The following is a 16,479-nucleotide window of genomic DNA, read 5'->3' on the forward strand; positions in this document are numbered from 1 at the left end:
TAAGATATAGGTTAAAACTCTACACGTGCCACTTTAAAATATACAAGGTTGCAAAGTAAGGTTGCAGGGGACGAGCCCCTACCAGCCCCTTTGTAGGTTCACCCCTGGTTCTCAACTAGTTCACGGTCAACCCAACCCTTTGTCAGTCGTATATACACCTTCATTTTCTCTTTCTCAATCTCAATTCTCATCAGTTTCCCACTTCTTCTAAGCAGAACCAAATGGGTAGTTCCATTTGCTCTCTCTAAATTTTAGTTAGTTTAAGGTATATTTTATTAAGTTATCGATGATATTCATAGGTTCGTATAAATTATTAGTCGATGATATTAAGTTATCGATGATATTCATAGGTTTGTATAAATTATTAGTCGTCAATACTAAATTTTATGGGATTTTATTGATTACTTCTGTTATCAAGTCGATTTATTTTGATGCTTGCCTAATTTACTTCAGGTATAAAATAGAATTTTAAAAATTGAAAATCTCGAATTGGATCCAATCTAGTATTTGAAAATATCGGATTGGTTTGGACTCAAACTCTGATTGGTTTAAATATGGACTCAAAAATTTGAAATCCAATTTTTGTTCGGATTAGTTTGGACCAAGCCTAAGTCCAATACACCAAACTTTCATCCCCAAATCTGGCAATGGGTGAGTCTTGGCACAGGTAATAATGCCATTGGAAGAAGGATTGAAGAGAGAATTGAAGGAATCAAATCTAGAAGGAGGAGTTGGAGAATTGAGGTCGTCTCAATTATTCTTATGACTGAGAGAATCCCGAACAAGAGCTTTCATTTTAAATATGTTCATGGTCTTACTTGCTGCAAGATTGACCTTTGTAGACTAACATGAAAATTCATTCTATCACGACTATTTGTAATCAACCTGAAGCTGACTCATTTGTACCCTGTTATCCTTTATTACTCCTAAAGCCCCAACTGCAAGGAGATTATAGTAAATGGCAAAGAATGTGCCACAAATATTGAAGACTCAAACGCTGATTCAGCAAACATGGCCTCAATCACCACATAACCTCCCACGTTGCTGGAGATGAAGTCGCTTATGGATATGATCGACTCGAAATCCTAACTTCTCCCGCGTAAAACTTTCAGCACGTGCAGGGTATTTCTTTCGAACATACTCACGTAGGCATTTCTGGTAGGAGAAATCAACCAATCCACCATCCGTTCTTACAACAAATAGACACCTCGTATCATTGAAGTCGGGATGTCGATCAACCTATCATCAAGAGAAGCGAACATTAGCAGAAGAAAACATACTAAGCATCATCAACAAGATATTACATTTGAATTCAATGTCTCTTTCTGAATAGGAAAGTTTGTCAACTATCTACTGCAATACTGCATTCTACATAGCAGTTTTAAGGAATAGGCACCTCTCATCAAAAGGAAATTCACACTAACTTACAAAAAAGTTTTTCAGCGTAATTTGATTCTCAAATTTCCTGATACAACTCTAATATGACCAATTGGGGCAGTAGCCAATAGCCATCATCATCGTTTCTCCCTTAACGGAGATGATCAATTGAAGGTCAACTTTAGGTCTTTTTCTTTGACTTTCAAGTAGCGATTTTAAGGAAAAAATCAACAAGGTAGTAGTAGTACTCCCTCATGTTTTTATTAGTTTACTCATTTTCCTTTTTGGGTTGTCCCTTATATTTTACCCACTTCTTTTTTCTGTTTTTGGTGTGGTGCCGCCAATTGTTTATTGTTATTATTATCTTTACCTTCTCACTCTACTTTTCTTGGCCCACAACATTAACTTCAATATAATAAGCCAATAAATTAATACTTTCTCTTTCCTTTATTTCTCGTAAAACTTTGTGCCAAAAGAAGTAGTAAACTAATGAAAACTGAATCAGAGTATTTCAATAAAATCCATTTCCCAGTTTATGCTCAGCTTCAAAGGTGTTATATATAAGGTATTATATATAAAAAAAGTGACAGCCAAAGAGAAAGGGAGGGGAGGGGGAAACCTAATGTCATAGTGTATTTATTAGGATACATGTGGAGGAATTGACCAAAATTTTCAAACAAACACTACAGTCAAGAGCTTTCAACAATGTTAGTCACGGATATGAGGAACACCAGTCGCCCTGAACTTCAAAGTCGGAATGTGGATATGGGTGGTAGGCAATGTGCTATGAATCCATAATAGGGGGAGGGGCGTATTATGTAGTGCAATATAATTCAGTTAGAAGTGTATAGAGGAGGAAAATAAGGGAGATAGCTAGTAGCCTAGTACCACTACTATAAATAAGAGTAGATTAGGAAGGGGATTGGCATGTTGAGAATTGATGAAAATATTGGTGAGCTAATAAGAGTTCATTTGGGAGAGAATCAAGCCTCTCGAAAACTTAAATATCATTTACATTTGCTGTATTTTCAGTTTATCGATCAAATACTCATCTTCTCCCTTAATTTCTACCATTAACGGTGTCCAAGCTATGTCAATTTATAGCAAATGGTATGGGAGAGAATCAAGCCTCTCAAAAGGTTGAATTCCATTTACATTTGCTGTATTTTCAGTTCATCAATCAAATACTCATCTTCTTCCTTAATTTCTGTCATTAATGGTGTCCAAGCTATATTAATTCATAGCACATGTGAACAGGGATGGTAGCAACTTAAAATGTACAAAAAAATGGTGAGAGATTGAGTCTCACCATAATTGATTGCAGTCCACATCCAATTTTATCTTCAGAACAAGGATGATAAGCAAGCAGTCTCTCTACAACAGCTTTCTCATCACCAGGAGTAAGGCACTCCCCATCCATGTACCTGACAATACAAAATGTCAACCAGGGTATAATAATCTCAAATTGTTTTTGAGGATCAAATAAAGAATGCAAGTTCTACGCATTCAAGCATTAATGTCATTCTCATGAGACACCGCAAATTTTATAAATCAAGATAGTCGTAGCAATAACCAAAATCAAAAGCCTGCCGTGCTACAGTACAAGTCTCCAATTTTCTTTTTAGTGACATACACATATAAGATTTCTCCAAAGAAGCAGTAGAAAATAACCCACGTTTATGTCATTAAGACTCTTTAGTAGTGTCAAACGCCTATGAACTCTATTACTGATTTACATGTTCTTACTGTAATCAAGTATGCAGATCATTAAATGTATTGCACGGAAATTAGCATGTTGTGCCTAGTTAGAATGTCAACTTAAACAAAAATCTGACATCCACACTACATAGTTGCTTTTATTCTACTTCAAGAGCCGGAAGTGTCTGCCAAAGTGTGCGGTATGTAACATGGGGTAAATCATGGTTTGATAAGTAACATATGTTTGCCTATTCGAGTGCTGAAATACTGGATGTAAACTAAACTGGGTCGGCACCAAATCTTTGTTGTTCTCAATTTAAAGTCAAGTACCTACCCATTTATCAAGTATTCAACATGAGTACTTTAACAAAGAGGAAATGTAATAAATGTTTGAAATACCTTTGCTCAATCACTCAGCCTCAAGGTGACAGTATTATAGAATATAGATCACAATGTATTAAAACTGGAAGGGTTTTGTATGTGGCACTCCTATATTTTTGCATTTTCTAATGGAGGGGTACAACAGAGAACAAATACAAAGTTCAAGGTGCAACTTGCAAGAAAAAAAAAAACATTGCAGGTACAACATGAAAACCACTAAAACAAAGAGAAACCTTATACAAAAACCCAAACTGGAAAATCAAGAAAGACCAATTAGCATCTAAGGCAAACAGAATAGGATCCTTTTAGCCACGGTCGACAGTTCCTTCAAGAATGTCTATGATGAGGTATTGGATTAGGTGGGAATGTAGACGTTATTAGATAATATAAGGTACTTGAGAATTGAAATGAAGCTGATACAATAACTTTAAGAAGCCACCCTGACAATCTACGAATCATGTGAGAGTAAGGAAACCTACGATTCTAGAAACAATAAGGAAGCCTCAAAAAAGTGGCGCAAATGTTTACAATAATTATTAAATTATTTCCCTAACTTTAAAGAAATGTGGCTTCAATGCAAACTGAAACAACCAACAAAACATGGATTTTTTTCTGATGTCAGGGATGTCCCACGTTCTAAACCATTATAGGCGCTCACAATTGCAGCTGGGCATAAATCCAGAGGTTGTTAGTTGTCTGGTTGAACTCAGCAATGCTTCAGCAGGTGGGCTGTCAGTGCTTGGCTGCATAGAAACAAAGAGAATGAGAGGGAGCCAAGGCAATAAGGGTCACTACAGCATGGTGTACGAGAGATAGGCTGGCACTTGCCACTGTCCACTTATGACTGTGATTGTGATGGCAGCGTGGCTCCCTCATTGCTCATATACATGGATTCCAAGCTAGTAGCCATGGTCGAAGAAGGTATTCTCGAAATGAAGGTTGTTGTTCCATGCATGCCATTAATGGAGTCTTCTATTAACTCAGTCCATGGTTAAAAGTCTTGCTCGTGTTTAGAAGTCCTTTGTTTGTTAGGAGTCTAATAAGTTAGTTATTGTTGTTTTCATTCAATTTAATTCGAGTCTCCGGTATGCAATTTCCTTACTATGTATTCTTTGTTTAAGACTCATGTTATGTGATTGTTTCGGATCATATTAACTAGCTTAGGATGTAATAAGCTTAGTACAGCAGCGAGCAAGGGGAAAACGTGAGAAAAGAAGTGGTTACAAGAGCGTGGGAAGTTGCCGTTTAAAATAGGAGCATTTCAAGGAGTAATGCACAGCTCTCTCAAAGCAGTTAACTCCCATTAGCAGCTTCATGATTCGTGAGATTTCAAAGGTGTAACAAACTTCAGAAAACAAGTTGGAGATCGCACGCCTTAATTCTCGGATTCAGACAGCTTACTAGCCGTTCTGTTTCCTAGTTGTTTTCTTATTTCGGTTGTAAGTTACGAGACACGTTCCATTTACTTAGCTAGTTAATTAGTTAATCTTTAGTCATTGTCAATAAAAACCAGAAATCAGTTGTAATTGTCTACAAATACCGGAAAGTAATGAATGAGAAAGACATGACTTTTACAACTAAAAGCCGAGTGTTCTTCCTATCTTGTTTTTAGTTTTCTTTATTGGATTGGAAAGCTAAGTGAATTTTGGCCTTTGCTTAACTTTGGCTAATTGAAGTGGTGATCTAAGGTTATTTAACTAAGTAGAGTGGCGTGTCTTTATCTCTATTCAGAGTTGTCCCAAAAACCATAAGTTTTCTCTTGGAATTTGGCTCGAGTTTTTGAATCTTTTCATTCTTAAACCTTGTATGTTTCGATTGTATCCAAGCATACAACAGACCGGTCCCGAGGGCAGTGGATATGAATTCGTAAAAGAAAAGAAGTTGGGGGACTGAGAAAGAGATAGAGAGACAAGCTTGGCTTTCAACATAGCCACTGGAAAGAAAATCTAATAGAAAAAGACATCAAGATGTGTGTCATAGTCGTGTCCGCAATGTATCTGCCACGTTTTTGGTCCTTGATCATGAGTCCATCATTTTTGGAGAATATTGGCCACTTCATTTCAAAAGTCTGAGACAGTTAATACTTGTATCCTGGTGTGTCCATGCTTCCTAGATCCTAAGCCCTTTGCATTTATGACCATGACCACATATAGTAGCAAATAAGTCCATTTATACCTTCCAAGACAGCCATGCCAAGTTCTATTTGGAATGACGGTAGTCGCGAAGGGGGAAGTTAGGACAACCTTATTAGATAAAGATAGATGTGGCATACATAGCCTTATGCTAGCACAATTTCTTATTTACATTTTATTTTATGGCCAGTACCATCACTCCATCAGGCTATTTAGCAACCCCTTATACTTGAACCCAACTTAACTTTAAAACATCTAATCATGTCTTTCTACTTTTTTGAGCATTTATCATTTATTCATGCATTGCTATTTTAGTCAATGGCGTAAAAGGCCTTCCTTGACATACACACTTAACCACCAACAAGGCTTCCTAATAAGATGTGCAAAATGTACACACTTAAACCAGAGGTTATCTTTTCTAGAGAATGGTATCCTCCAATGAAGAAGGTTGTAGAATACACCATACTTCTAATTAAAGAAACTTGATACGAGTGAACATTGCCTGTCCATTTCGCGGTATACCTAGTTGACTATTTGAGCAACTAAGAAACAATCATCAAAAGTGACATGCCTTTTATCTTTTTCTTTTCTAGTAATTTCTAATGCAATGACTTATTTGGTTGTGATCCATTCTACGAACAAGTTGAGTTTTTAGATGGTTCTAACCACTAACCACAGTCAACATTGGAGCTCAAAGATCTTAGAAGAAATAGAGAGGAATATACATCCTCTCACAATCAATATTGTCAAAGAACCAACTCAACCAAAAGTTTAAGTGGTTGAGACAATAGGAATAGATCTATACTCTATCACGCCCTCACGCAAGAGCCCTTTGGGCTTGAAGAGTGGATGCATCACAAACCTTAAGCTGATTGTTGAGACCTCAGGAATATATCAATATTCTACCAAATATAAGCTACATATATTCTGTTTATATACCTATGTATATGTCTATCAATTATCAGGGAATAATTTGATCACATCTGATTTGTTATTCACTATTAGTACAAGAGATAATTGTCATCACAGCAATAGAACATATTAATATTCCTAATTCATATTCTGACATATGCAAATTGACATTATTGATCAATTTTGTGAATATATAACTTCCCAAAACAGCTCTTATTTCTTTTTCCGACGATACGCACTATTTATTCATCTGATAATTGAAAGTCGGAATTGAATTGTCACACTAATAAATCAAGTAAAATTTATGGAGATGAGTATAAATTGAAAAAATGTGGATAGAAAAACGAACCTAGCAGAGTGGAGAACTTTTTTGAGGAGAAGATGGATAGGCTGAAGATCTCGGAGAATGTCATCATTTGTTGGCCGAGCATCCTGAGTGGACCCGGATGAGCAGAGCAGACGCGTAAGAGGAAGACGAAGAGGAGTCAAGACACGTCCATGGCGGAGCCCAAGACGGCAGAGCACAGCCATTGGAATTATGCAAAATGAGAAATGCACTCTAGTTCAAAAGAGAGGAATAAAGTTGTATCGTTTTGGATTCGACGATGCTAGGGGTGATAATGAGCCCGGTAAGCTCGCGAACAGTTTGTGCTCGGCTCAATCAAAGTTCGGTTTGAGATTTAAACGAGCCGAGCTAAGCTAAGCTCGGTTTAAAAAACTCGGGAAAAGCTCGACTATTATTTTATACTAAACAGATATTTTATATTAAAAAAAATTATATTGGAATCATTGAACTCACTTTATACAGATTTTTCGCAAAATAAATTTCTCAAACGAGCTCGAGCCCATAATCGAACCTGAGTTCGAACCGAGCCTGAAAACGAGCTTGAGCCTAGTCGAGCTCATGAGCCAAGCTCGAGCAGCAAAAACTAATCACGAGCTCGAGTCGAGCTCGGCTCCCCCAAGCTCGTCGAGCTCACGAGCCGAGCCGAGCCCATGAAAAGTTAAACGAGCTCGAGCAGAACCTAATGCTATTTGAGCTCGGCTCGTTCGATAAACACCCCTAGACGAGGCCACGAGGGGAATGGATAAGGCTATGTTATTTTCGACTTAAATGAAATAAACGGAATTTGTCTGAACTAAATGGAAATGAATGAAAACTTTGAGAGGAAACTAACTGAACTTAGCTGAAGTGAGTTTGTATGTTTATACTTCCTCCGTTTCATGTTACTTGCTACACTTTTTAATTCACGGATTTCTAGGCAATTTTCGGAGAATAGAAAGGTATGTAAAAAGATAAGGCACCCATGTGAGAGGAGAGACATAGAGAGAGTGTTTATTGCCCAAAAAGGAAGTGTAGCAAGTAATGTGAAACTTCCCACAATAAAAAGTGTAGCGAGTATTATGAAATGGGGGAAGTAATTATACTCCCTCCGTTTTTTTTTAGATGTAACATTGGACTTTTCACATTTGCCGAGGCACAACTTTGACCGATAATATCTCCAATTGTATAAAAGTAAAAATTATAAAAAATATATATTTGGAAAGTGTATACCGTGACGAATCAAACAAGATCCCACATGACTATATTTTTTCTTATGTATAAATAACAATTAATGGTCAAAGTGTATTGGATGAATAGTGCCCAAAGTTAATTACATCTAAAAAAAAAACGGAGGGAGTATATGTTAAGGGTTTGTGTGATATGATTCTTTATATGGATTGTGGGATACTTAGATTGTTTACAAGAATGAGTTATATATATATATATGTTCACGACTTATGAGTTATTGATGCTCAAGTATGATTCATGAAAGTTCTAAGGCTTTTGCCGATGAAATGCTAAATAAATGTAACATGATAAATGAAAGTGAGATAGGTTCCGTCAGTATATTGTTACGTTATGCTTATTAATTATCTACTTTATGACTCGTACATTGACATCCGTCAAACACCCAACAATGGAGCCTGGCTCCTTGAAGATCATTGCAAAGTGGGAGACGTCCCGCAAGTCTATAGTAGCCAAGCTACCAAGTTAAAACATAGAAAGATAAAGGAAAACTAATGAAGTTTCAATAAGCCACTTATAATTGTTCATTTTGATATTATTTGATTACGAATTTGTAATATGTTTTACTATATTTTCTTCTCCTTGTTAGAGTAGTATGTTACTGAGTCTCAACTCACGATGATGCTTTTGGTTTTAGGTACCGTGGAAGGTGACAATATGGTGTAGAAGTGAAGATGGTCAACTACATTACATTTATGAAAACTATGTTGTTGTGGGGGGAGATGGACGAAGGGAGAGGAGTGGGGGGAGATGGATGAAGGGAGAGGAGAGGGGGGAGGGAGAGGAGAGAGGGTTAGGGCGAAGGGGGGGTGGGAAGGATGCTGCCTGAGGGGGTGGAGGGAGGGGTTGGGGGCTGCTGGTGGGGCTGGGTGGGCTGGGCTAAGGGTGAAGTGGGGGCTGTAAGGGTGGGTGGGGGGCTGGGCGCTAGGGATGGCAATGGATCCTGGACCCGACCCAGACCCGCTAAGACACGACCCATTTATAAGGGTCTGGGTCCATAAATTTTAGACCCAATTGTAACACCCCCGCCGACCCGAACCCTTTTTCCATTCGAATAAACTCGGGTTTTCGGGGGAAAATGGATCCACGAGGGTTCGATCCGACGGGGAGGTGTTACCGCCGCAATTATCTCCTTGGAAACAATTGCAAGGCTAAGTTACAACACACCAACTCAAATTCATTAATCAAAACAACTAAGTAAATTGTTTATTAGACATCACTAATTAATTAAAAGTTTCAGAGTTCCAGCGAAAGCTAATCATAGGCTAAGTGGATGACAACTCTAAGTGATCTCCCTTTTGTTCCCCCGTTCGATCACCCACCTGCACAAATATATTGAAAAGAGACAAGAGAGACAAGCTCCCAAAATCAGATAAACTGAGTAATTCCAACTCCATCCCGTAAAATACTTAAGTTGAAAATACTTTGTAAAATAGTATACTAATAGTTTTGGAAGTCATAACACATGTACACATATATATACACTGAATAATCATTTCATTAATTCAATTATCGCAATTATTCATGGAGAGGAAAGAGAACGCCAGTAAGCCGGGGAAACCCCCTGTAACCACTTACTTCAACATAGTAGGCCGGGGAAACCCCCTGTAACCACCTACTTGTAGGCCGGGGAAACCCCCTGTAACCACCTACGAAAAATCATATTGGCCATAACAGAGTCCCTAGTGTGCACACCCCTTCTACTTGGATCACAACAAGATAGAAGGAAGACAGTAACAGAATAATCAGCATAGTAACCAGAGAACCTGTAGGGGCCGCTGAACCACTCATACAGGGCAACCTGTTCATCATTTCCCTCCGATATTTCACTTTACGTGATTAACATCTTTTAATTCACGTCATCACATAATTCACATATACATTTACGTCATCTTATTCAATTACGTCATCTTATTTAATTACGTCATCTTGTTCAAACCAGTGTGAACATATTCAATCCATCATAATCTCAATTCATTCATAGAGATTTCAATAACTTATTTCATATTAACAATCACTTGAGTTCATTTATCGTCTCAGATTCATAATCATTTTGTTATCACAATTTCTTATCAATTCCAACTTCCATAAAGTACAAAGTTAATAACGATAATGATATTCATGAATAAAGTGATAATAATAACAATAATAATAATCATAATAATAATAATAATAATAATAATAACAATAATAATATAATAATAATAATAATAACAATAATAATATAATATTAATCATATCATTATAATATTAACCGATTTTTAATAACGTTATAGTAACCTCATTGTCATATCGTACATCGTCCATCGTCGTTATTCATAAATCATAATCAGAATCCAGAGTCTTTGTCCACTTGTTATTCGAATCCATAATTATAGTCCATAATTATAAATTTTATAAGCACATAATAATCACGTAACCAATTCATTTTACACTAGCGGGATCTATGTTTAGATGGACATCGGAGATTACCTCGTGACGCGTGCCCAAAGCTAAGTTCACGAACGTGTTAGCGCTCTTGATAGTCCTTGTCTACGAAATCGGAGTCTACAATATTAACGAGATTTAAGTTAGTTCCTAAATAACCCCTTTTTTTTTAAAGTAAACAATTTAAATGATTCAAATAACTTTAAAGAAATTCTTAATGAACTTAAGAGAGTTTATAAAGTTATATAGTTTTCACACTATATATGGAACCATTTTAAGTATTCATAAAACTACTTCAATCTTAATTTTATTAACTTAAACAACTATTTTATACATAGAAAAATAACTTTATGTTACTCCTTGTTTTAATTTAGAAAATCAGAAAACATTATCAAGTTTGTAAAAGATGAATAAAATACACTAATTCATTAATGTAGCTAGTTTAGGAAGTTTATGAGTTTTTAGCTTTTTTTTAAAAAATAAAGGTAAAATAACAAAACTCATTAAAAAGGGAAGGGGGTCCTCTTTTACTGATTCTTTGAATCAGTTTTATAAACAGAAAAAGAAAGAAAAAGAAACGAAGGAGGGAGAAAGACAGAGGAGCACGAAGAGGAGGAAGGGAAGGAGGTTTGGGCTGGCGGTGGTTTTGGCCGGCGACAGACGAGGGAGGGCGTTGGGTCACGGCGCAGCAGAGGCTGCGAAGGAAGGAAGGAAGGACGAGGGTCGCGAAGAGGGCTGGCTGGGCGACAGAGGGTCGAGGCTGCGAATGGGCTTGGCTGGGCGCGGAAGTGGGGCGGTTTTTGTCGCGGTGGTTCTGGGTTGGTCGGATTTTCTGGGTTGGTGGTTCGAAGTTTTTCCGGCGGTTCTGGGTTGGTGGTAATGGTGGTTTTGAGATTTTATTTTTATTTTACCTCTAAAAATCAGAATTTCAGAAATTAAAGAGGGAGAGAGAGAATGAAGCAAACCTTTGAAGTGGTTTTGCTTGAGGAATCTGATGAGGATGGAGTCAGTATTTATAGAGGGATTTGGTCAGAAATTTTCAAGCTTGGTTAAGTCTCCATTAATGGAGGCTATGGTGTAGGGAGGTGAAGCTATCCCCTAGAATCTGATATTAGTTGGGGAGATTAAATTTTTACTGACAAGTATTGCAAGTTGCTGAACTAATTAATTGTTTTACTGCTGATTTTTTTTTGAAGAAGAAGAAGAGGAAGGAGGGAGGGAGACGTGAAAGAAGCTGATTTTCACTCTCTCTTTTTTTTTTTTTTTTGTTTTAACTTTTCTTTTTGGTAAAAGACACATGGACTTGAACTATGGACTAATGTTTGGGCTTGGATTACCAATGTGGATGGACAATGAACCAAGGTATCCATAAATCAATTTAAAGAGTTTGATAATGAAATGGATAATAAGTAAGTGATTTGGTTGAAACTTGTTAAAAATAAATCGAAACTAAATGAAATTATTATTTTAATAAACGTAGTTAACAATGAAATCTCATCACCACAAAATAATTTTTAAGCGAAAATAATATTAAATCTTAATAAATAATAATAAAATAATCTTTGAAAATTTGGGGTATTACACCAATGGGTCCGGGTCGGGTCTGGGTCCCAAAGAGCATGGGTCGGGTCTGGGTCCAGGTCCACATATGCTAGAAACCAGACCCGCCCCACGGACCCATTTACATATTAGAAATTTTTTTTTTACCAAAACTTTATAATTTTATGAGTTTTGATTTTGTGAACTCGTTAGTGTTGTAACTCCACTAAGACATGTAACTTTATAAGTTGTAACATTTTAATATTTTATGAGTTAATTCTTAAAATTTTATTTAGAGAATGCTTTAACCATGGATACAAAAACATATATATATATATATATTAGGCGAAAATTTTTAATTACATATATTCAAAAATGTGATGAAAACTTAAAACTAAGAAGACCCATTTAGGACCCAGTAAGGACCCACGGACGCGCTAGACCCAACGGATATGGGTTTGGGTCTGAAAAATCTAGACCCAACGGATCTGGGGCGGGTCTGAGTCTGTGAAAAATAAACGGGTCTGGGTCTGGGTCCAGCTGGACCCGACCCAGACCCGCCCCATTGCCATCCCTACTGGGCGCAGGTGTTGGTAGTGTTGGCTAGAGGTGGTCAACACCAGAAAATCTATGGTCAACACCAGAAAACGATACCAGGTTTGTTTTCGCAAATTTTTTTTGTTTGTTTTCGCAAAAAATGCTTTATAATGTTTTTTTTTCGCAAAAATAACTCGTAAAAGTTTTTTTTTGGCAAATTTTCCTAATTTATACAAGTTTAGGTTCACAATAACTTTGGCCAAATTTCAAGTCCTTATAGTAACCTTAACTGCACTAGGGATTGCAATACTAAAGATAAACTTATACCCTTAGAGTCAGAGATGCATCTAATCCGAATATCTAAACTTCATATATTCTACAATTCTTAAAGGTATTCTTTTCCTTTTTATCTCATCCACTCCCATGCCTTTAATTATAGTATTGCTCCTAAATTTCCAATTTCGCAAATCAAGGTGATTAAGAGTATGTTCTCGTCACTTTTTTTTTTTAACTATTTGGAGTTTCTAAATATTTTTCTTCTAAAAATAAGCAAAAATAAGATGAGAAGAGCAGACCGTAACTTGGAGTTTATGACTTAATACTCCATCCGCTTCATAATGCTCTTTACACTTTTCTTTTTCATTTGTTCCAATTATCTTTACACTTTTCTTTTTGGATATGACCCACTTTTATTTTAATCTTTTTATCTTTTAACCATTGACCCACATTCTATCTCCTCCAAATATAATAATACTACCCCTATTACCTACCAACTATAACTATTGGCCTACGCTTTCTCTCCACAAAATAAAATAATACTTCCTCCGTTCTGTTTCAAATGCAACGTTTGATTTTTCACACAACCCAACACGCTTCTTTAGTCGTTAATAGCTTTAGTTATGCACACGTAATTTTTTTTAATAATTTGATAGTATGCATCGAGACGAATCTAAAAAGATCCCACTTGACTATACTTTTTTTTTATATAATGGCGATAAATTGGAGTCAAAATTAATCAATGAATAGTGTTATTTCACCCAATGTTTCATTTAAAACAAAACGGAGGAAGTACTATCTTTAATATCTACTAAGGCCTTGTTTGGCAATATTGTTTTAGGTAGTGGGTAGCGGTTGGACAATGTCAAAACGCTATTTAAGAAAATTATGAGTGTTTGGTGAGGTAGTGGTTGTATTAACGGGTAGCGGTTGGAGTAGATTATGGGTAGCAGTTGTAGAGCGTTAATACAAGTAACATTTGAGATTTATAGGTAGCGGTCGACAAATAAACACTATATAATGAATGTCATTGCTTGTATTTTACAATCACAACATCTACTTTTGCCAAACACTCCTAATTAAACAATTACTTTAACTGCTAATCTCTAACAGCTACTAGTAGACAGCTAGCAGCTACCCCAACATCTACAACTACTATAACAACTAACAACTACTAGAACCGCTAGTTTTGCCAAACATACCCTAACTCCAATCAGATCTACTTTTTCAATTAAAAAAACAACTGATAATCAAACAACAATTTATCATTTAAAACTACCTACCTTAATACTCCCTCCGTCTTTTTTTATTTGCTACATTTTGCCATTTAGGGGTGTTTCAATTTATTTGCTACATTTGCAAATATTTCCATATATAGTACATAGGTCCCACACTTTATTTACAAATTTGCCATCACTCCCTTCTTGATTTTGTAAATGTTTCCATATATAATACATAGGTCCCACAATTTACCTATTTGCTTTTTTGTTAATTCCATTTATGTCAATGGTCCCCACTCCCTCCTTGGTCTTTGTGAAAAAGTGCTTGTAGCAAATAAAAAAAGACGGAAGGAGTAAGTATCAAGACTAGTCCTAAAACAGAAGACATATTATTAAATATGACGGTGACTCGAGTGGGACCTTCACACTTCACAAGTCCCGCAAAACTAGGACACACACATATAAGTGACAAAAGCAAAAAGAAACAAGTGCACGAGACATGAAATGGTGGCAAATAGGCATTAACCAACATCCCATCCCCTCTCCTCCGACCTTTGTAGAATTATAGTAGCCTCTTCTCCTTGTCAAATGACAACCCCAAGAGTCGATCATATTTTATGCTTAACATAATAACAACACATGAACACAACAACATCTCATTTCCTACCTTTAAGTATGAAAACAACCCACCTCCCCAAACCAAAAACCCCTCAAAACACACAAAAATAAAGAACTGTGCGTCTCATGGGCCAGTCACCGTCGACGCACACCCACACACACACTCATTGGCCTGAACCCAAGTCACCTATCCCTTCAATGAACACGCACATCTTCCATGACTTCACCTACGATTTACCCGACGAATGTTTATCCATCATTTTCCAATCTCTCCAACCATCTGACCGTAACTCATGTTCTCTCGTCTGTCGTCGATGGCTTACCGTCGAAGGACAATCTCGTCACCGTCTTACACTCAACGCTCAATCCCATCTCTTTTTTTCCATTTCTTCTCTCTTTAATCGCTTTGATTCTGTCACAAAACTATCCCTTAAATGCGACCGTCGATCTCCAAGCATAGGGGATGATTCCCTCTTCTTGATTTCACAACGATGTGTTAATCTTACGCGTCTAAAGTTGCGTTCTTGCAAGGAAATTACAGACGATGGTATAGAAGCTTTCTCTAGAAGTTGTTCTTCAAGTTTCAAGAAACTTTCTGTTGGGTCTTGTAGTTTTGGGCCTAAAGGGTTGAATTCTGTTCTTGAGAATTGTTGGGCTTTGGAGGAGTTGTCTGTAAAGAGGCTTAGAGGGATTACTACTGATGGGCTTCTTAACCCTATTGGGCCTGGTAGGGCTAATGGGTTGAAGGTGGTTTGTCTGAAGGAGCTTTATAATGGGCAGTGTTTTGGGCCTTTGATTGTTGGGTCAAGAAGTTTGCGGGCCTTGAAGCTTTTCAGGTGTTCAGGTGACTGGGATAGGATTTTGCGGCAGGTATGTAGCTCTTCTGAGTTGGTGGAGATTCATCTTGAAAGAGTTCAGGTAAGTGATGTTGGGTTATCTGCAATTTCCAAGTGTTGTTTGAAACTTGAGGTTTTGCATTTGGTTAAAACTCCTGAATGTTCGAATTTCGGGCTTGTGGGTGTTGCTGAGAATTGTAAGTTGCTTAGGAAGCTTCATATTGATGGGTGGAAGGCTAATAAGATTGGGGATGATGGATTGATTGCGGTTGCTAAGAATTGTCCAAATTTGCTTGAGTTGGTTTTGATTGGGATTAATCCCACGAATTCGAGTTTGGAAATGCTGGCTAATAATTGTAAGAATTTGGAGAGGTTAGCTTTGTGTGGGAGTGAAACTGTTGGAGATGCTGAGCTTTCTTGCATTGCATCCAAGTGCATTGCTTTGAAGAAGCTTTGTATCAAGAATTGCCCTGTGTCTGATCATGGAATGGAGGCGCTTGCATGTGGGTGTCCTAGTTTGGTTAAAGTTAAGGTTAAGAAATGCAGGGCAGTGACTTGTGAAGGTGCAGATTGGTTGAGAGCTAGTAGGGTTGCCTTGGCTGTCAACTTGGATTGTGGCAAAGAACCTCAAGATCCTAGTGTTGATGATGGTGTTGCGGATACTGGTGAGACGCATACTGATGGTCATGTTGGTGGCCAAACTTGGCGATCAGTGTCTTCCAGAGCAAGGTTTAGTTTATTTACTGGCAGGAATTTTGTGTCTTCCTCCTTAAGGAGGTGGTCAAGCAGTAATTCCCGTAATTACCAGACATGAACTGTCCAAAAAACAGGCAAAAGAAAAGCGGGTTGTTCTTTTTTGTCCTTTGTTTTTTAGTCGTAATTTAATCGTGTGCTTCTAGCTCTTAGCTAATATTATGATGTTCATTGTTTCACTTATTGGATTTTGGCTTTTGGAA

The 16,479-nt window shown here is 37.1% G+C and overlaps 2 protein-coding genes across 2 annotated transcripts; one reads left to right on the plus strand and one right to left on the minus strand.

Annotated features, from left to right (window-relative positions):
• Positions 1 to 731: 731 nt before the first annotated feature.
• LOC104902483 (protein DCL homolog, chloroplastic) lies at positions 732 to 7,072 on the minus strand. Its single transcript, XM_010690270.4, has 3 exons — positions 6,850 to 7,072; positions 2,687 to 2,801; positions 732 to 1,239 (listed from the first exon to the last, which is right to left on the minus strand). The coding sequence occupies exons 1-3, from the start codon at positions 7,029 to 7,031 to the stop codon at positions 1,018 to 1,020; spliced, it is 519 nt and encodes a 172-aa protein (XP_010688572.1). The 5' UTR covers positions 7,032 to 7,072; the 3' UTR covers positions 732 to 1,017.
• A 7,492-nt stretch (positions 7,073 to 14,564) lies between these two features.
• Positions 14,565 to 16,479, plus strand: LOC104902477 (putative F-box/LRR-repeat protein 8). The gene has a single exon (XM_010690265.4). The coding sequence runs from the start codon at positions 14,814 to 14,816 to the stop codon at positions 16,335 to 16,337; it is 1,524 nt and encodes a 507-aa protein (XP_010688567.1). The 5' UTR covers positions 14,565 to 14,813; the 3' UTR covers positions 16,338 to 16,479.

Source organism: Beta vulgaris, chromosome 1 (assembly GCF_026745355.1).
Source record: "Beta vulgaris subsp. vulgaris cultivar EL10 chromosome 1, EL10.2, whole genome shotgun sequence".
Taxonomy (NCBI): Eukaryota; Viridiplantae; Streptophyta; class Magnoliopsida; order Caryophyllales; family Amaranthaceae; genus Beta; species Beta vulgaris.